Raw genomic sequence first — 21,497 nt, forward strand, 5'->3', positions numbered from 1 at the left:
TATAGTTTCTCAAATTAGTTATCTTCGATTAACCTCCTTTTCTAGGGTCAGGAGAGAAAAGATTAATGAAAGTGAATTTGTTTTCAGCTCCTTGGTACAGAATACAGAGATGAGCAACTATGCTTGTCCTCAGTGTTCTAATGGTTAATGAGGAGAGTGCTTGGTCAGACCCCTCTCTGAAATATTATGTACAGGATTGGTTATTGTACCACAGGAAAGATAAAATTGTCTTGGAGAATGCACCCAAATAATTTCCCTTTCCAGGACCCAATACAAAGTCCTCTGTCAGTTAAGTTGTTGGCCAGTAGAAAATCATAAAGTGACCAAATCCAACAGTGCATCATGAAGAAAATCTGAAACTGACCACATGCCTTCTTAGGTCTTTTTAACACAACCACTATCTGGAATAGTTTCTGGAGAGACCTCCTCTACCAAAACACTATGCTTTTGTACATAGGGCCATGGCAGATGGTAGCAATGGACTTGTTCACTTAATTGTCATTCCTGTGGTAGATTGTTGTCATGGGTCCCTTAGGGATGCAGTGCCTTCTATAGGGGGAGAGAATAAAACAGGATTTATATGGAGTAGAGGCTCCAGGAGTTCCAACCACCTTTCTGGCAGCCTATAAAAACTTATACTTACTCTTAGGTAAGGATGGCTAAGCATCAGGTTTCTTCCAAGATGCAGTGATTAACTCGTCAACATCTATATGAATTGGAAAGCATACATCAGGCTTCTGGATGAATTTAAGAGGCGTTTCTTGCCTCAGACAAGAATCAGATAGATTACGCTGTCTTTTCTAATGTCTTAATATTCTCTCAGGGAAATTGTTTGGCATATTGCTCAGCCAGGACTCCAGGTTTTTACCAACAATCTAGGCTAGAAAGGGCACAGGGCCTACAAGAGGGGTCCCCTTTGGATGAGCCTGCTCTGCCTCCCAATAATAACTGCAATGAGGGCAGAAAAGAACTTGGAGCCAGCTGTTGAATATGATCCAAGCAACTTCCAGGCTCCCCAGTCTCGCCCTGTCTTGATGGAGAAGGGGGAAAAGGGAATAGGGTAGACAGTTGCTGGGAAGAGCACTGGGCTGATGCTGACTGTTCTGAGAAAACTAGGAGGAGGAAAGATCCCTTTTCCAGCCTTGACTTCTTGGAAGACCAAGTTTAACAGCCTTACAATACTTAAGTTCTGCTGGAAAGGGGATGGGGATCCTCACCTCCCATCATATTTCTCCAAGTAACAGGCCTGACAAGAAGCCCAACAGGTGATCACATTTGGGGGTGCAGAACATTGGAAAATTTGCTCCCCTAAGGCAGAGGAAGGCATATATTGCCCAAGGAAGAGAATCTGGTACAAAGATAGAAGGGGGCAAGCTCCAGAGCCCTTTGGAATGGTTTGAATCGCCTTTGGAATTTGCAGGAAATAAGGTACAGGCTAAATGTCTCAGATTGAAGGAGCAATTAGGAGCTAGAAAATGACAGTAAAAATGATATTGTGGGGCTTCATGTTTATTTTATCTCAGGTATTTTAATTTCAAATTTGCTTATTTAACAAGTGAGATGATGGGGTTTCTAAATGCCAGTTCTGCAAACTTGGGATCTGAAAGTCAAGCTGTGCTCTTTTTGACTGATATCACCATCAGTAGTAAAGATTGAACATGCCAAGTTGCACCTGTACAGCCCCATTATATTCAGTGGGCATGCACAGGTGTAACTAATGGCAGACATTTCTTTTGCAATTGGAATTTAGTTAATTTATTTGATGATGCATGAGGCAGAGTGGGAGAGCTGTCTAAGTAACTGAGCACCAGGTTGTCAGCCAGCTTCCCCAAGCACTAACCTGGGCACTGGAACTAATTTGTTGCATGGCATTGAGCAAAATCATTTAACTGCTCTACCTCAGTGTCCCATTCTGTAAAAAGCATCTTTCCTGGGAAGCTGCAAGTGTTACATTTTTCAAAATGGTGTACTAATAGCTAAAGTGCTAAGCAGTCGTATTCTTATTGCCTTAAATACTAATCAAATATTGGTGAATATTAACATTTCAGAAGTGATGCTATCAACAATATTCATAAACATTTTTGAAAACCTACAACAGCTTAATGAAATACCTTAATTGGAAATTTATTTCTTAATTCACAGGTTCTACTATCCTTTACCATCACCTATCAGTAATGCCTAAATGTTATAATGGGCCTGTAAGATGTGGTGTTCAAGGAGAATACTAGGCCTTTCACATTGCTTTAGGACAAACCAAAAAAAAGGATAGAAACTGAGTTGTCTGCTGGGAGACTTCTTGAGGTTTTAGAGCCTTTTAATGTTATAAACAAAAAATCCGTGCCGCAAGTGAATCTGTAGCAATTCATTATTACAAATACTACTAAATGATGTAAGCTTAAGTTCAAGCAACAGAAAATGACGAAGCTCTACCTTAAACTAAGCAGAATTCTTAAACGCTATCCAATAATGGAGATCAATTTTTTTTTTAAAGTACTCACTAAAAAGTTAGATATTGGTAACAGATATTTTAAATTATCACAGCACCTTACAGACTTTTGCATAAGATGTGTATGATCTCTTCCCCCACAAAATCACAGCTATCTTCAGAACACACAGTAATGAGAAGGGTTGTACCTGAGACTTTGAATGCCTCTGCTATACATGCCTTTATGCCTCAGTAGGCTCTGTTCACATCCATTTCTATGTCTGTTTCTCTTCGCACCACAAAGAACCTTTGTGTTCTTCTGAAAATACCTGTCTCCAAAGAACTGGTTGGAGGATATGGACTATTGCACCTTCATCTTCCGATGGTACACAGGATCTTGTGGATAGCGTTGCTTTATTTTAATTTACTTTGGGAAAAGGATAAACTTGTGCCAGGAACAATAAGTGAATTCTATTGAATATCTTTCCCTGATTATCTCAACCACTCATTTGCTGAGGTGGTTCAATCACAGATTGAAAAGCATCCCTTGGCAGGAAGGGGGATTTAGTTTGCCCAGACTTGTGAAATGTAAAATCAAGAGATGCTTTTGGGGTGGGATAGTATTCCAAAGAATCCCAGCCTTAGTCTTCCAACTCTCAGGAAAGGCAGCAAATGGCCTCCTCATAACATGTAAACTCTGTGCTGGAATCTGGAGAAGCAGCAGCTTCAAAGGGAATGCCTGCTGAGATAATGTAGTTTGAAGATTCTTTCACTGGATGGAGGGAGGGACTTTTGCCCTTGTCTGAAGTCTCAGTGGCTGCTTTGTCTCTATGCTCCCCAAAGCACTTACCAACAGAATATTTGGAAGGATATATGATGTTAGCCTGCAATTCCAACTTCTTCAGATGGAGCCACAGTTGTCCCTTCGACATATCTTTGGAAGTTTTCAACATACAGCAAATCAGAGCCAGGGGAAGCATCAGTCCTGAAAAAGCTGCTAGGGAAATCTTTGAAGTAGATTTTATGCAGGGTAGGTGTGCGGTGGTTTGGGGTTTTTTTTTTTTTTTTTTGTATGTGCTCACAATGGCCTCCCAGGTAAGACTTCACAGTTGGAAACTACAGCTAATACTCTTAGGGCTGAGACTGCTATATCTAAATTTAGTCTGAGTGATGATGTATTCTCCAGTCTGTAAGTTTGTCAGGAATACTATCTCCACTGGCATAACTATGCCCTTTTTTACTAAGGAGTCAGGAGTAAGCTTAACATTAAGCAGAGTAATGAAAGGTTTCAGAGTAGCAGCCGTGTTAGTCTGTATTCGCAAAAAGAAAAGGAGTACTTGCGGCACCTTAGAGACTAGCCAATTTGTTTGAGCATAAGCTTTCGTGAGCTACAGCTCACTTCATCGGATGCATCTGATGAAGTGAGCTGTAGCTCACGAAAGCTTATGGTCAAATAAATTGGTTCGTCTCTAAGGTGCCACAAGTACTCCTTTTCTTTTTTCAGAGTAATGAAGTCATTTGAGTCTTTAGGAATACATAGGTCTTGATAGGGAATTCCCACTCCATCTTAATCCATCCTTATAAACCAAGTAAGAATGAATTATACAGCCCTTCAACCTTGCAAGGTTCTTTATTTCATTTTTATTTGGAGGGAGGAGGAATTGATGTTTCATTTTCTAAAACTAAAAGCATCTGAGAAGTTAGTGTGTCATTCGTGCTTAATTCTGATAAAACATACAGTCCTGGGTATTTCACTGTAACTCACAGATTTAGAGCTTTCTCCTCTTCAGAGGAACTGCATAGGAGACTCAGGAGAGGTTTTAAGACTGCGTTGACCCTTAAAGAGCTGATTGTCAGCAATATCCTACACCAGTCCATGGGCCAAACCCCTGAGAGAAGTGGGAAGGGGGCCCTGTGAGGGGAGTGTGTGTTACCAGGGAGATTGAAAGGGCAGGCTGCAGACACATATCCTGCATATCTCCCTAAGGAAAACAGTGCCCACTTTATGACCTCCTGCGGGACTCTAGCATATGTCTATACTGCAGCTAGCAGAGTCTCCCAACTCAGATAGACAGACTCACACTACTGTGCTGAAAATACCAATGTGGGCATTCCAGTGCAGGCTCTCAAGCCTATCCAACCCCATACACCTGAAAGTCTGAGCTCCAGCCTTATAGCCAGAACATCCACATTGGTATTTTTAACACACTAGCTCGAGCCCTGCTAGTGCAAGTGGCCATCCGCGCTGGGAGGCTTGCTCTCAGCTACAACATAAAATAAACCGCTAGAGCCTTGAAGGCAGGTCCATCTCTCAGAGAAGAGAGATCTGAATCACTTCATCCCCATGCTCCCTGCTGCTGGGTCTCGGCTGAGTGGAGACTGACTGGACTGATGAGGCATGAGCCAGAGCCATTGGTGACAAAGGACTCACTGGTATCAAAGGTTGCAGCCAGCTGAGGCTTTCATGACAGCCAAGGCTTTTCAGGTAAAAACTTGTGGGAAAAAGAGGTAGCCTCTCCTCCATGCTCATCCTCAATCTTTCTACAGGCTTTAGCAGTTGATAACTCTCTCAGAAGACACTGTCTGCTTGACTTTTGTGATGCTGTTCTATCATTGTGTACTTTCAGTGTGTCTTGTAGTGGAGCTCCTCCTACTCAGCCAGTCTTCTGTTGGTGACTCACACGGCTCAGTCCTCAAGTCCTTTCATTTTCTCCTTAGTTGACCTAATGAATTAACAGCATTAGCTGTTACCTCTATGCTGACTCTATTCTACCACCTACATACTTCAGTTTCTGTTGTTCACCCTCCACATTTCTGACTCTCTGACATATGATCCTGGTTGGTTCACCACAATAGCTCAAGCTTAAAAGGCCCAAACCAAGCCCTCTTCTCCACCTCTGCCTTTCTCAATTACAACACTTTCATCCACAGTCACTAATACTTGTGATCATCATTCCAGGTGAGCCTTAAGTGGGCCTGACTGTATAAAAAGCCAGTCAGCTGCGAACCAGCAGAGCAGTGAACAGCAGAGCAACAAACAGAAGGAGTTTGCCTGGGAGTTCGCCCGGGGAGAGCCCATTGAGGCTTACATCTTGCCGGATTCTTTGAGTAATTACTACAACTCCTGAGGAAGCTCATAGAAGGAAGGTAATATGGATGGGGGGTGTTCAGCTGTTGTGACCTGCACTGGATGTGCTATGTTTGTCTTTCTTCCACAGGACAGAAGCGACTTTGTCTGTACAAAGTGCAAGCTGGTCTCCATATTGGAAGAGAAGGTTCAAGGTCTGGAGCAACAGGTATCGACCCTGCGTTGCATAAGAGAAACTGAAGATTTCCTGGACAGATGTCAGGATATGATTCTACGGGCACAAGGTTCTGAAGATTCAGAGCAGGCTGCACAGCGGGGACAGGAGAATGGTGAAGAAATTTGGCATCATGTGACCTCCAGAAGAAAAAAGGGGAACATTCATGTACCAGCAACGCAGATATAGGTAAGTAACCGTTTTCATGTTCTCTGCACAGGTACTAATGCGGAGAGTGGACCAGATGATACGTCTGAAGGAAGGGAGCAGAAGGAGACTCCGCCGACTGGAAGGCATGAGATACACTGTCCTAGGGTTGGGGGTTCCACGACCACCGCTCCCAAGAGAAGGAGGCGGGTGGTGGTGGTCGGGGACTCTCTCCTCAGGGGGACTGAGTCATCTATCTGCCACCCCGACCGGGAAAACCGAGAAGTCTGCTGCTTGCCAGGAGCTAAGATTCGCGATGTGACGGAGAGACTGCCGAGACTCATCAAGCCCTCGGATCGCTACCCCTTCCTGCTTCTGCATGTGGGCACCAATGATACTGCCAAGAATGACCTTGAGCGGATCACTGAGACTACATGGCTCTGGGAAGAAGGATAAAGGAGTCTGAGGCGAAAGTGGTGTTCTCATCCATCCTCCCCGTGGAAGGAAAAGGCCTGGTACAGACCACTGAATCGTGGAAGTCAACGAATGGCGATGCAGGTGGTGTTGGAGAGAAGGCTTTGGATTCTTTGACCACGGGATGATGTTCCAAGAAGGAAGAGTGCTAGGCAGAGACGGGCTCCACCTAACGAAGAGAGGGAAGAGCATCTTCGCAAGCAGGCTGGATAACCTAGTGAGGAGGGCTTTAAACTAGGTTCACTGGGGGAAGGAGACCAAAGCCCTGAGGTAAGTGGGGAAGTGGGATACCGGGAGGAAGCACGAGCAGGAGCGCGTGAGAGGGGAGGGGTCCTGCCTCATACTGAGAAAGAGGGGCAATCTGCGGGTTATCTCAAGTGCCTATGCACAAATGCACGAAGCCTGGGAAACGAGCAGGGAGAACTGGAAGTCCTGGCAAAGTCAAGGAATTATGATGTGATCGGAATAACAGAGACTTGGTGGGATAACTCACATGACTGGAGTACTGTCATGGATGGATATAAGCTGTTCAGGAAGGACAGGCAGGGCAGAAAAGGTGGGGGAGTTGCACTGTATGTAAGAGAGCAGTATGACTGCTCAGAGCTCAAGTATGAAACTGCAGAAAAACCTGAGTCTCTCTGGATTAAGTTTAGGAGCGTGAGCAACAAGGGTGATGTCGTGGTGGGAGTCTACTATAGACCACTGGACCAGGGGCATGAGGTGGACGAGGCTTTCTTCTGGCAACTCGCAGAAGTTACTAGACCGCACGCCCTGGTTCTCATGGGAGACTTCAATCACCTTGATATCTGCTGGGAGAGCAATACAGCGGTGCACAGACAATCCAGGAAGTTTTTGGAAAGTGTAGGGGACAATTTCCTGGTGCAAGTGCTGGAGGAACCAACTAGGGGCAGACCTCTTCTTGACCTGCTGCTCATAAACCAGGAAGAATTAGTAGGGGAAGCAAAAGTGGATGGGAACCTGGGAGGCAGTGACCATAAGATGGTCGAGTTCAGGATCCTGACACAAGGAAGAAAGGAAAGCAGCAGAATACGGACCCTGGACTTCAGGAAAGCAGACTGACTCCCTCAGGGAACTGATGGGCAGGATCCCCCGGGAGAATAACATGAGGGGGAAAGGAGTCCAGGAGAGCTGGTTGTATTTTAAAGAATCCTTATTGAGGTTACAGGGACAAACCATCCCGATGTATAGAAAGAATAGTAAATATGGCAGGCAACCAGCTTGGCTTAACAGTGAAATCCTTGCTGATCTTAAAGACAAAGAAGAAGCTTACAAGAAGTGGAAGATTGGACAAATGACCAGGGATGAGTATAAAAATATTGCTCGGGCATGCAGGAGTGAAATCAGGAAGGCCAAATCACACCTGGAGTTGCAGCTAGCAAGAGATGTTAAGAGTAACAAGAAGGGTTTCTTCAGGTATGTTAGCAACAAGAAGAAAGTCAAGGAAAGTGTGGGCCCCTTACTGAATGAGGGAGGCAACCTAGTGACAGAGGATATGGAAAAAGCTAATGTACTCAATGCTTTTTTTGCCTCTGTCTTCATGAACAAGGTCAGCTCCGAGACTACTGCACTGGGCAGCACAGCATGGGGAGGAGGTGACCAGCCCTCTGTGGAGAAAGAAGTGGTTCAGGACTATTTAGAAAAGCTGGACGAGCACAAGTCCATGGGGCCGGATGCATTGCATCCGAGAGTGCTAAAGGAGTTAGTGGATGTGATTGCAGAGCCATTGGCCATTATCTTTGAAAACTCATGGCAATCGGGGGAAGTCCCCGACGACTGGAAAAAGGCTAATCTGCCCATCTTTAAAGAAGGGAAGAAGGAGGATCCTGGGAACTACAGGCCAGTCAGCCTCACCTCAGTCCCTGGAAAAATCATGGAGCAGGTCCTCAAGGAATCAATTCTGAAGCACTTAGAGAAGAGGAAAGTGATCAGGAATAGTCAGCATGGATTCACCAAGGGCAAGTCATGCCTGACTAGTCTAATTGCCTTCTATGATGAGATAACTGGCTCTGTGGATGAAGGGAAAGCAGTGGACATGTTGTTCCTTAACTTTAGCAAAGCTTTTGACACGGTCTCCCACAATATTCTTGCCAGCAAGTTAAAGTAGTATGGGCTGGATGAATGGACTATAAAGGTGGATAGAAAGCTGGCTAGATTGTCGGGCTCAAAGGGTAGTGATCAATGGCTCCATGTCTAGTTGGCAGCCGGTATCAAGTGGAGTGCCCCAAGGGTCGGTCCTGGGGCCGGTTTTGTTCAATATCTTCATAAATGATCTGGAGGATGGTGTGGATTGCATCCTCAGCAAGTCTGCAGACGACACTAAACTGGGAGGAGAGGTAGATACGCTGGAGGGTAGGGATAGGATACAGAGGGACCTACACAAATTGGAGGATTGGGCCAAAAGAAATCTGATGAGGTTCAACGAGGACAAGTGCAGAGTCCTACACTTAGGACAGAAGAATCCAATGCACCGCTACAGACTAGGGACTGAATGGCTCGGCAGCAGTTCTGCAGAAAAGGACCTAGGGGTTACAGTGGACGAGAAGCTAGATATGAGTCAACAGTGTGCCCTTGTTGCCAAGAAGGCCAATGGCATTTTGGGCTGTATAAGTAGGGGCATTGCCAGCAGACCGAGGGACGTGATCGTTTCCCTCTATTCGACATTGGTGAGGCCTCATCTGGAGTACTGTGTCCAGTTTTGGGCGCCACACTACAAGAAGGATGTGGAAAAATTGGAAAACGTCCAGCGGAGGACAACAAAAGTGGTTAGGGGACTGGAACACATGACTTATGAGGAGAGGCTGAGGGAACTGGGATTGTTTAGTCTACAGAAGAGAAGAATGAGGGGGGATTTGATAGCTGCTTTCAACTACCTGAAAGGTGGTTCCAAAGAGGATGGATCTAGACTATTCTCAGTGGTAGCGGATGACAGGACAAGGAATAATGGTCTCAAGTTGCAGTGGGGGAGATTTAGGTTGGATATCAGGAAAAACTTTTTCACTTGGAGGGTGATGAAACACTGGAATGCGTTACCTAGGGAGGTGGTGGAATCTCCTTCCTTAGAAGTTTTTAAGGTCAGGCTTGACAAAGCCCTGGCTGAGATGATTTAATTGGGGATCGATCCTGCTTTGAGCAGGGGGTTGGACTAGATGACCTCCTGAGGTCCCTTCCAACCCTGATATTCTATGATTCTATGATCTTTCATTTCCTCTCTTCTTTATCCTGCATATCAGGACTATTGCTAAGTCTTGCCACTCCCTCCTCCTCCATAACATATTGAAAATCAATTCTGTCCCAACAGCCAAAACATTTACCTATGCCCTAGTTATCTCCCATTTTCATCACTGGAATTTGCTTTTCTCTGGCTTCCTTGAGACCCATATTGCTTCCATCCAGCCAACCAAAGTACAACTGTTCAAATGGTGTTCCTCGACCAATCCGACCACATCATTACCTCTTCAAATCCCTTCACTAGGTCTCCCAGGATCAATCTAATTAAACCTCTCATTCTCATTTTCAAGATCTACACAATTCCACTCTACCCTGATCTCATATCCGATTCCTTGTTTTATTGCCTCTCAACCCTATCACTCCACCAACAATACCAGCCTCACCCAGAGCTTCCCCCCCACATACCCTCCAGATTTGCCCACTACACATAGATTTTCTCTTCAATTCCACTGTGCTAGGTCCTAACCCATTCCCAATTCAAATCTCTCCTAATCACCCATTTCTTCTGAGACCCATAAGCATAAACCCAGATGAGTCAGATTGTTCTCTCTACACAACCTTTAGAAAAGTAGGAGCTGTAGTTTATATTTGTATGTATACCTTCTCCTCTTGCTTACCCAGTGTATCACATCTATATTTGTCATTCAGCTCTCTGGGGCAGGTACCGTGTTTGTGTCTTATGCAGTATTGTGCATATTAGTGCTTCATAATAGATCTATGTACAGTATTATTCTAGAAATCGCAATCACTTAGATCCGAGGGGGCCAGCATATTTCACACCACTATCTTGGAGAAATGTTATGGAAATTAAACAAGTGCCCTAAGCAGGTTTAAAAAAAAAAAAAAAAAGGGGGGGGGGGGGGGAGAGAGAGAGAGAGAGGGAAAAATTAGGAATTTAAAGGTAATCATCAGGTGGACAATAAATCCTAATTTCTAAAGATCATTAGAAATTTCTTGATATACCCAACAATGGGGTGATTCAACAGGACCCAATCAAACAATGGTGTGCACAGATCACCTATTATCCTATAGAGACGATGTGTATGTCTGTTTGTCTGGCAACCATAATATCCTGTAGAATTCTAATATTTTGATGTGCACCTCTACATCAGGATACATCTTACCGCACAGACATGCTGAATCATATATAAGAAACTGGTGATACTGATCTTACAAATTCTGCATGCATTCTAAGTTTGTAACTATATACCATTTCACTTTATGAGTTATTTGGTTATTTTGGAGATGTAGACATTTCCATGCTACCTCAAAGTGTACCACATTCTGATTAAAATAGTATCATACAAAAATCAATACAGGACATATTAAATGGATTAAAAACTGGCTAATCAATATAACAGTTAATGGGGAAATCACCAACAATTGAAGGTGTTTCTAGTGGGAGATTCAACAGGGATGGCTTTCAGCTCAAAAGTTATTTCAATATTTTCATCCGTTATCTGGAAGAAGATATAAGATCACTGCTGATAAAGTTTGCAGACCACATAAAAATTGGTGGCGTGGTAAATAAAAAGGACAGGTCATTTCTACAGAACTGGATTGCTTTGTAAACCAGGCACATTCAAACATCATACATTTTAAAACAGTCAAATGCAAAGCCATACTCTAGTAAAGAATATAAGGTCATACTTACAGGATGGTTGACTGCATCCTGGAAAGCAGCAACTCTGAAAAGAACTTAGGAATCATTGTGGATAACCAACTAAACATAGTTTCCAGTGCAATGCTGTGGCTAAAAAGCCTAAAATACAGTCCTTGGATGGATAAACAGGAATAGGTATAAACAAATTGGAGTAAGGTGATATTACCTCGGTATATGGCATTATTAAGACCATTACTGGAACACTGTCTAGTTTTGGTATCCACACTTTAAAACGGATGTTAAAAATTGAAGAAAGTTCAGAGAAGAGCCACAAGAATAATTTGACATCTGGAAAACATGCTTGTCAGTTAGAGACTTAAGGGGCCTGATCAAGGCAGCTTATTAAAGAGAAGGTTATGGGGTGACTTGCTCACTCTTTACGGGGGAGATGTCTGAAACTAGATAGCTCTAACCTAGTAAGCAAAGGCATAACAATATCCCAATACTGGAAGCTGAAGCTTGACAAATTTAAACTGGGAGCCAGGAGAATAATTTTTAAGTGTGGATAATTAACCCCTGAACTGCTTACCAAGAGATGACAGAGAATTTACATCTCTTGAAACCTCTAAATCAAGACCAGAGGTCTTTCTAAAACATACATGCTAACTCAACGAAACGATATGGGCTTGATGCAGAAATTACCAGATAAAATGCTATACCCAGTATTATGCAGGAGGTCAGACTAGATCATTATAATGGCCCTTCTGGCCTTGAAATCTATCAATTGGTTTATAATCGTAGGAGCTCCGAAGTGCATATAAGATCTCTGTAATATTCTGAAACTAGTGGATGAGAATATAAACAATTCTGAAACTAAAAGCAATACTATATGTCAACTGGAATCAAGCAGAGATCAAAATGCATCAGTGTTTATACATCAATGATTTATATACCTTGCTGTTTCAATTAAAAACTCAAAATGATCTGTTACGCCTCCAACTTTTACTTCTGTAATTTTTTAAAAGTCTGTGTCAATGTATCTAATATTTACATATTTTACTATAGTTATACCTACCAAACCAAGGTTTGGAGTAAGTTAATTGCATAGGAAGATATTACTATGTTTACATTTTTATCTTAAATTACTTTTTAAAAAGCACAGTAAAGAGTCTGAGGACAAATTATTCAACTGTTTATCATACATAAGACTGCATGACTATAATACAAAGGGCTTGTCTTTTTCATTTAACGTTACAATATACACAGCAAGTCCGGACTAGATCTTACAATCTGAACACAGGTATTTAACCTTTTCCATGCTGTTTATGTTTACAATGCACAGAAGTCCTGTAACCAAACTGTGTAGTAAAGCACACAAAACTGGACTGTAACATAACACAGTATGCAGAAGCATTGGATTTTATTATGTTTCTTTATGTAAATATTTTTTTAAACGGCTTTAATTTTTGGTGCTTGCTAAAGTGTGGCAACCAACACAGGAAAAATTACCCATATTTTATATTACTTTTATGTTTCTAGACAGCAGTAAGTACTGGATTCCTTTTTATATTGCTAAACTCAGTGCTCTGTTTCTAAGATGACAGCATTTCAATTGCTGTAAACTTTTCTGAACTACTGAGTTCAAAAATACTTTCATTCACAGGCTTGACATGTCAATACAAAAGAAATATGGATCCCTTGATTAAAAAAAATTGTGATTTACAAAAACTGATAAACCCCAAGTTCTCATTTGCATTTACACAGTATTCAGCTGCTGTGTTGCCATTGTTAAGTATAAGAAAACAATAAAAAAAACTTGTTAAAAAAAAAAAAAAACCAAAAAACCACAACTGACCTAGCCAGCCACATGGAATTGACCAGTACAAGTATGCAATATTCTTCTGCTGAATTACCTTTCTAAAGGGCTTACTGGCAGAGGTAGATCACTGCTTCTGTAATATCTAATGGGCAAACATTGTTCTGGGATGGGTAATTGCTGAATTACCCTTATTTTTCACTTTAATTCACTGAGTTTTTATTCATAATATTTATAAATCTTTATGTGGGCCCATAAATTTAGCAACTGCCAAGCTGACTGTGTTATATTAAGGCAGCATAACCCAAAAATTAGGCACCTGTTAAATACAGCCTGCTAACTTCAGGTCTCTCAAGAGCTTTTTGCTTTACTCATACTATTGTTTTGGACCTGTTCATGCAATGGAGGTCTTGCCTTCAAGTTCACATTTATGTTAATAGGGAATACAAGAATCAACTGCTGGTTTCATAGCTTCTGGATCTAATGTCCCTTTTACCTTCAGAAGCCTGAATACATTTATAATGTAACAGATGTTACAGTCTTGAATTAGATGTCAATCTATTATGTTCAGTACACAGATTGCTGTAAATGTATTGGCTATGAATTCAACAACAGTTCCAGTTTTGTTTAAGCAATAGTACAGCCATAATTTTCAACTGACATTTAAAAATGGTCTAATTACACCTTGTGTCAAAGTGCAGAACTGCTACATTATTGGTTACAGACATCTATGTGCTATAAAAACAGCTTTGGTACAATAAATTATCAAAAAAGAAAATAAATTTTTGTAAAATTCACAGCATAATTGTGAGGCAAAAAAGCAGTCACATAAAATTCTGCATTTTTTTAAAATGTTCAGAATGAACAGAAGACATATTTGTGCAGAAGTAATGGTGGAGAAACCACGTGCCGAGAAAAAGCAAAAGAAAAAAGTAAAAAAAGCAGGAAGGGACACAGTTGTAGCTATTTCCATCAAACGCAAACCACTACTTCTGTGACCTTCAACCAATAAGGAAGTCAACTTTATGACACACGCAAAGTGACCTTGCAATACCTTACAATAAGTGGGTCACAAAAGTCTATTTTAAAAGAAAGGCCTCTTGAATTACCCATTCTCTGTTTTCAGCATTAAGGACTGTCTGCAAAAGCATGTCCAAAAGTGATTGCATCTGAAATGGTAGGCTCTTCTAATTTAAGAGTCCAAATCCATAAGGCCAAAGGTTATCCCAAAGACCACCACTTAAGACCTCCCCAAGACTGGCCAGGACCAACCCGTTGATTGCTTCTCAGTGCACCTTAGTTATGAGACCAGTCATATTCCAATACTAGCTGACTGTGGTCTCCAAAATATGAGACACACAGAATCCCATTATAATTGCTGCTTTGATCCTCAGTAGATTCAGATAAGGAGAGTTCTGATCACCGCCACTTAGCATGCTTAATGTGCCTTACAAACTCCTTTACAACTGTCCCTTTTTACAGCTGAATATTATATATTGTGTAATCTGAAGGTCCCTCTTCCTTACAGTACTCCATTTCTGTGCCCATGTGTATTTGGGGAACTTAAAAAACCCATATTACTCAATCCCTCCCCACCAACCTCAAAGGGTCCTTTTATGTAAATCATGTGCAGTGCTTTTAAAAAAAAAAAAAATTTGCAACTAAGACCAACGTTTGAACATTAACCCCTGTTGAAGGAGACGAAAAAATAAATTTATGACTAGGTTGTGACAACTTAAAATGGGGAAAGGGGGAAGCAAAAGGTGAGACAACACCTTTAAGCTATCCATTAAGGTGGGTTTGGACATGGCTCTTAAAAAACTTTCATTGTCCCTTTGCAATCTTTTTCAAGTTTAAAAAAATAGTCAGCTTTGCCCTCCTGTAGCGGTTCAGTGAGTTTATCTCCTTCTGATTCAAGCAGCTTTGCACTTTGTTTTTTGGAAAAACACCACTTCTATAAAAACACACAAGAAACAAACTTAGTTTCAGTTTAGTCACGAGCTAGCCACAGGACTTTGCTGAACACAAACTCCTGTCATGGGAGACTCTTCTCTATCAATTCCTTGCCTCATTGCAAGGTGTCCTTCAGTCATGTAATGAGCAGGACCTGTATTAGCAGAAAACTGGTATGTTGGATGTCCAGCTAAGCCAGTCTCTTGGCGTGGATTAGAATAGACTGTTAAATTCATGTCCATAGCTCCATTTTGTCCGAAGTCCAAGGTATTAGCAGCCACTGGGCGGTTCTGATAGGCTTGATTGCCTTGGTTACCAGTAGAAGAGGAAGATGTAGAGGAAGAAGTAGTTGAGGAAGACAGAGATGTCATGGAGTGGTGACTATGGCCCACCTCCATAGAATCCTGGGTGGAGGAGCTATTTGTTGGAGAATTGTAGACCCTTGGCCTGGTCCGGCTACCCAAGGCTTGCTGTCCATGATGATGGTGGTGGGGGTGGTGGTGATGGTGGGAGCTATTCCCATGGTGGTGATGTAATGCATTCTGTTGCTGAGCGGATACATGAAAGGTGGTTTCTTGAACTGGATGGGTTTCAACGGTGACCTGCGTAGGAGCTTCAGTGCTTGTCCAACCAAGTGGAGGAGGAAACTGCTGTCGAACCTATGAGCGTAGTTTAAGAAATAAAAAATTTAATCAAATATGTTTTATATACCATTTATACTAAGAGCTTAAAAACCATTAAAATTTACTAACATTAAAAAAAAAATCTAAATTTTAAATAGCATAAAAACTGATAAAAGTACAAATCTAGAAATATTTCTAACATGCTTTTCTAAATGTATCTTTGGAAAAGAAAAACTAGGACAAAAACTTTTAACTTAATATTGCTGATACACTCAAGAAAAAAATTCCAATTATGTGACCTTACTACAAAAGTTGTAAAAAACAAATGCAGAGGCAGCATTGTTTAATGGTAGTAATCAGTAAGTATGTGTTTACATAGTGCCTAGCACAACAGGACCCTGATCTCTGACTGGGGCCTCTAATATTGAAAAACAAATTATTAGGACAGTAAAAGCAGTTTTATCTAGCACGTTGGGGGAATGGAGGTTGCTGGTAAGTGAAAAATGCCGGTTAACTAAGAGGGAGGGAATTTGGATGTAGGAGGGGGTGCGGAGAATGGGCTCTGGGAGAGAGCTCAGGTGTGGGAAGGAGCTTGAGGCAGTGGGCTGGGGCGCGGGCTCGAGGCAGTGGGCTGGGGCGCGGGAGGGAGTGCGAGATGGCAGATGCGAGAGGCCCTCACCTCAGGCGGCTCCCCACAAGCGGCAACCTGTCCCGGCTGCTTTATAGAGCTTTCTGGTTGGTGAAGTGCCAGATAAAACAGCTTTTACTGTATTAATATTATTAGACAAGTATGCTGTAGTTTGAAGCTTGCATTGAGATGCCAATAGCATCAGAAGAGTATTTAAAAACTCTACCAAAATATTAGCTAATAAAACTGATTTCATAAGTTTATTTTCATAATTATTCCCCTCACCTGGGAAGAAGTAAAATTACTCCTTTTATAATAGTGATGGCAATACTGAGAAGCTCTGTTTTTCCACTAGCTTTATGTTGTAAAGTGATGAGCAGCAATGGCCAATAAACTACTACATTTTAGTTTATCATCAGTAAACCAAGTGGACATATACTCATTTATATTTTTAACCAAGACCATAGTTCAACAAATAATAAAAGCAACAAAAAATACTACTACTACTTTGCACTTGTATAGTGGCTTTCCTTCAAGAACATTAATATGTCTCAGAAACATTAATGTCAAATGAGGATAAAGAAAGAAACTGACGCACAAGTTTACCTGGGGACAGACCCTGCCACTGCAAGCTCTGTGTGGGTTCTCTGCAATACTGTTGTGACCCTGGCACAAAAAGCAGGTGTGTGTTAATAAAGACTGTGACTGACACAAAGTTGGGAGGTATTGCCAATACAGAAGAGGACCGGAATATCATACAAGAAGATCTGGATGACTTCGAAAATTGGAGTAATAAAAATGGGATGAAATTGAATAGTACAAAGTGCAAGGTCATGCACTTAGGGACTAATAACAAAAATTTTTTGCTATAAGGTGTGGACTTATCAGTTGGAAGCAACAGAGAAGGAGAAAGACCTGGGTGTTGATCACAGGATGACTATGAGCCGCCCACGTGATGCTGTGAAAAAAGGCTAATGCAGTCCTAGGATGCATCAAGCAAGGTATTTCTAGTAGAGAAACAGAAGTAGTAATACCCTTATACAAGGCACTGGTGAGAGCTCAACTGGAATACTGTGTGCAATTCTGGTCTCCCTGGTTTAAGAAAGATGAATTCAAACTGGAACAGGAACAGAGAAGGACTACTAGGATGATCAGAGGAATGGAAAAGCTACCTTATGAGAGGAGACTCAAACAGCTTGGCTTGTTTAGCCTAACCAAAAGAAGGTTGAAGGGAAATATTACTGCTCTCTGTAAATACATCAGAGGAATAAATACCAGGGAGGGAGAGGAGTTACTTAAGTTAAGCACCAATGTGGACACAAGAACAAATGGATATAAACTGGTGATCAACATTAGAAGAAATCAGTCAAAGGTTTCTAACCATCAGAGGAGAGAAGTTCTGGAACAGCCTTCCAATGGGAGTAGTAGGGGCAAAAACCTAACTGGCTTCAAGACTGAGCTTGATAAGTTTATGGAGCATATGGTATGACGAGACTGTGTACAATGGCATATTGCCAATCTGTGACGGAGAGCAGCAAATATCTCCAACATGTGGCAATGGGACACTAGATGGGGAGGGCTCTCAGTTTCTACAGAGAATTCTTTCCCAGCTGTCAGGCTGGTGGGTCTTGCCCAGATGCTCATGGTCTAACTGACCATCATATTTGGGGTTGTTTGAAGGAAATTTCCCCTCCATCAGATCGGCGGGAACCCTGGGGGGCGGGGTTTCGCCTTCCTCTGCAGCATGGGGCGTGGATCACTTGCAGGTTTAAACTAGAGTAAATGGTGGATTCTCTGTAACTTAAAGTCTTTAAATCATGATTTGAGCATTTCAGTAACTCAGCCAGAGGTTATGGGTCTATTACAGGAGTGGGTGGGTGAGATTCTAGAAACTAGATGATCATGATAATCCCTTCTGGCCTTAAAGTCTATGTTCAAACTGCTCTTTGGGATGGACTGGAAGATTTATCACTATTTGGATTCTCTGGTCCTTAACAGGGAAATGGAGGAAAAGCTTCAAGAGCCCTAGATGCTTTCTGTTGTTGGCACTCCCTAGTTAGGGAGTGGGGGATTCTTCCCCCTTATAGCTGCAGGATTCCCCAGTACTTAGCCAAATTATTAAGGCTGCTGGCACTATTTTGGCCGAAGTGACTTACCCAAGATATTCAGAGAGGATTATCTGTGGAAGAACTGGGACTAGCAGAATCCAAGTCTTCCAACTCCCAGTTCCATGCCTACCCCACCCTTTTTCCTCATTTCGAGGTGTTAAGTAGCATAAATCTTGACATTACAGGATAGTTTATGGATTCAATCTTCTCAAAATATAAAAGCCATTGCATTTTTATAAATGCATCAGGGAGAAGCTCTGTTCAAGAGCATACCTGTGGACTGTGTGTTTCACAGTCCATAGCTTGGACAGCAGCAGTGAAGTGTCCACCACTGTGTCGATGCTGATGTGTAGGGTCTGACCGAGCCCTTCCACTGTTGCTTATCCCAGAAGATCCACCTATAACAATCATAACACAAGCAGTAATAGAACATTAGCAATATTTACAGCATTCCATAGAACAACTACATTAGGAACATAATCTTAGGCTTTTATCTTGAAACAATTTATTCCTTATAAAGCAGAAATAGGTCTAGATGAAAAAAATTCTACTGGATTTTTAAGTTATAGGTTGTAGTGGAAAACTATTATGAATTTTTTAAACACTTTTGTTTTTAAAAAAAGACAGGCTTTCGGAAGTGAAAAAATGAAGACATTTATATGGAAAAATTGCTGATTTGAAATTTTTTATAATATTTTCTCTTTCAAATAATACTATCTTGACAATTTACTAATGAGAAATGTACCTGAGCTTGAAGATGTGCTAGAGGTGGTTCCTGAAGACTGCGACTGCTCCATGGCAGGACTCGTAGACACACTGTTACTTGTATTTGTACCTTCATCTGCTGTTTTCTTAAAGAAACTATGCTGCAGGGCATAATAAGGTTGAATTCGGGTTTTGGGGTCATAATCAAGCATCCTTAAGATGAGGTCTTTGAACTTCAAGTAGTCAGCTACAGTATGACCCGATTCCCCAGCACGCCGTCCGCCTGGTCCCCCTGTTTCAACTCCAAGTATATTGTGAAGTTTACGAGTTCCTGGTGGTTTGTACTCCTGTTGAGAAGTTAGCAGTTGATTGTCATTCAAGCTAAACTTGACATTATCACCATTTAAATAAATCATAAAAGAAAAAATCAGTCAAATGAAAGTCGGGAGTTCTTTGTCAGTACTGAGAACATTAATAGATTTAATTTTCACATCAATTCTATCACACTGAATAATATTAAATAGTGTTAAAATTAAGTCTTCAGAAGAACAAACATTTTAAAATCAGTACAATAGTTACCACAGAAACTTATTTAGAACACTACATCCCTTATCTCGGATACCTAACCTACCCTTTTTCCATCTTTGGTCTTCTTTAAGTTCCAAGTGCCATCTGGCAACTTTTCAAAGAACTTTCTTGCTTTTGGTGCTTGGTCAAGAATGTGAGCAGGTGCTATACCCAGAACTTCCACTATTTTATTCATTTGATCCACCTGGTTCAAAAGAAAGAATAGTTATTGCTCAATTATTTACTACATTTGTTTTTATGAGATGAAATTTAAAATTCTAAGTAGACATGTGGGAAGAAAACTGGAACTCCCTAAAAAAGCTGTTGAGTTACAAATCAGCTGTAACATTTGAGAATATTAATTCTTATGTAAGAAGCAAATACACAAATAAGTACAAGTACCAACATTTGCAGAAATCAATACATTACAATTTGATTAAAGCACAGATTGCTTATGACTCCTGTCAAAAGATATTCCTATGGCAAAGTTGATGCCAATTCTTAAACAATTAAACAGGCTTCCTCTAGGTGTGCCTTACAATTAATTAGATAAAATTCCTGATTAGAAAGAATGAAGAACAAGATCACTTCTACCATTGGGAATTTACACACCTCGTTTGCTCCACTAAAGAGAGGTTCTCCAGTGTGCATTTCTACTAAAATACACCCAAGGGACCACATGTCAATTGCAAGGTCATAAGGCATTCCCAGTAGCACCTCTGGAGATCTATAAAAACGACTCTGGATATATTGGTATATCTGAAATAAACGTACAGAAAGATAATGAACAATTTCTGAAAAGTCATGTCCTGATTTAGACATTAGTGACTTACAAGAACTTTACCACAGAAAAGTATTTTTGAGGTTGGGGAGGACGAAAAGGGAAGTCTAAAAATGTAATAATATAAAAATCAGATCTTGTATTTGAAGTCTCAGATATTTACATATCAACACTTAATACCATCACTCTCCTGAGCCCCAACATCTGCTACACATCTTTTAAAAATAGGGCTTTACTCAAAGTGATTCTTTTTTGTTTCTTTAAATTAATCTTTAAGAAAAAATAGGATTTCTCCCAATTCAGAGTAATATCCTCCTCTGAATATCCTATTCAGATTTCAGTTGGGTACCCGCTGTGGGTGGGGAACATCCTTCTTCACACTCCTCCCAACACTCAACTATTGCAAAGAATTCTTAATCTTTACAAGTAAAATTTCAAAAGTACCTAAGTGACTTGCAAGCCTAAATGCCATGTTCAAAAGTCATTTACGCACTTAGGAGACCAAGTCCCATTGGCTTTCAATAAGACTTAAGCTCCCAAGTCACTTAGATGCTTTTGAAAAATTTCTCTCTACAGGATTCCTAGTCATCTATATGACAGACACCAATGTTTTAGAGCTGTCAGGCAGGGAAAGGTTACTACGTATGGTGGGATGCATCTTCACTGACTGAATGCTATTCAGACAGTGAAGAACCTTTCTGCACACTAGGATATATTGGGATGCAATAAATATGCTCCATGTATCTTGAAATAATGTCTATGAGCAGACTGCCATTAAAAATTAAACTAGGTGGAGAGTCCAATTCTTCCTCAGGAAGGGAAAGGCTTTTGGCATCAGCTAAAAACACATTTATATATTTATCTACAATTATAGTAAATGGTTTAATCCAATTTTTTTTTACTGTACGTGAAATTAGTACTCACTGAAGGTGCTAGATAGATAGCCCTGAATACTGAAGTCATCTCAAAACACAGACAGCATAAATCATGGAAATTAAGTTTTCCTTTGCTGCCCAAGCAATGTGCTTCTATTCTAATCTAAAGGAACCATCTCCAGGACATAGGGTAATTCAGGCCCCTATTCCACAAACACTTGAATGCATACATAATTTTACT

The 21,497-nt window shown here is 41.1% G+C and overlaps 1 protein-coding gene across 5 annotated transcripts in view; it reads right to left on the reverse strand.

Annotated features, from left to right (window-relative positions):
* Positions 1 to 12,376: 12,376 nt before the first annotated feature.
* DYRK1A (dual specificity tyrosine phosphorylation regulated kinase 1A) overlaps positions 12,377 to 21,497 on the reverse strand; it is a 142,443-nt gene continuing 133,322 nt past the window's right edge. For all 5 annotated transcript variants that reach the window (XM_037903965.2, XM_043538232.1, XM_043538230.1 and 2 more), the window contains 5 exons: positions 20,213 to 20,359; positions 19,665 to 19,805; positions 19,074 to 19,380; positions 18,602 to 18,726; positions 12,377 to 15,628 (listed from right to left, as the gene is read on the reverse strand). In XM_037903965.2, coding sequence (XP_037759893.1) covers positions 15,011 to 15,628; positions 18,602 to 18,726; positions 19,074 to 19,380; positions 19,665 to 19,805; positions 20,213 to 20,359 — 1,338 coding nt within the window. In that variant the 3' untranslated portion in view covers positions 12,377 to 15,010. The remainder of the gene's footprint in view (positions 15,629 to 18,601; positions 18,727 to 19,073; positions 19,381 to 19,664; positions 19,806 to 20,212; positions 20,360 to 21,497) is intronic.

Source organism: Chelonia mydas, chromosome 1 (assembly GCF_015237465.2).
Source record: "Chelonia mydas isolate rCheMyd1 chromosome 1, rCheMyd1.pri.v2, whole genome shotgun sequence".
NCBI classification, from domain to species: Eukaryota; Metazoa; Chordata; order Testudines; family Cheloniidae; genus Chelonia; species Chelonia mydas.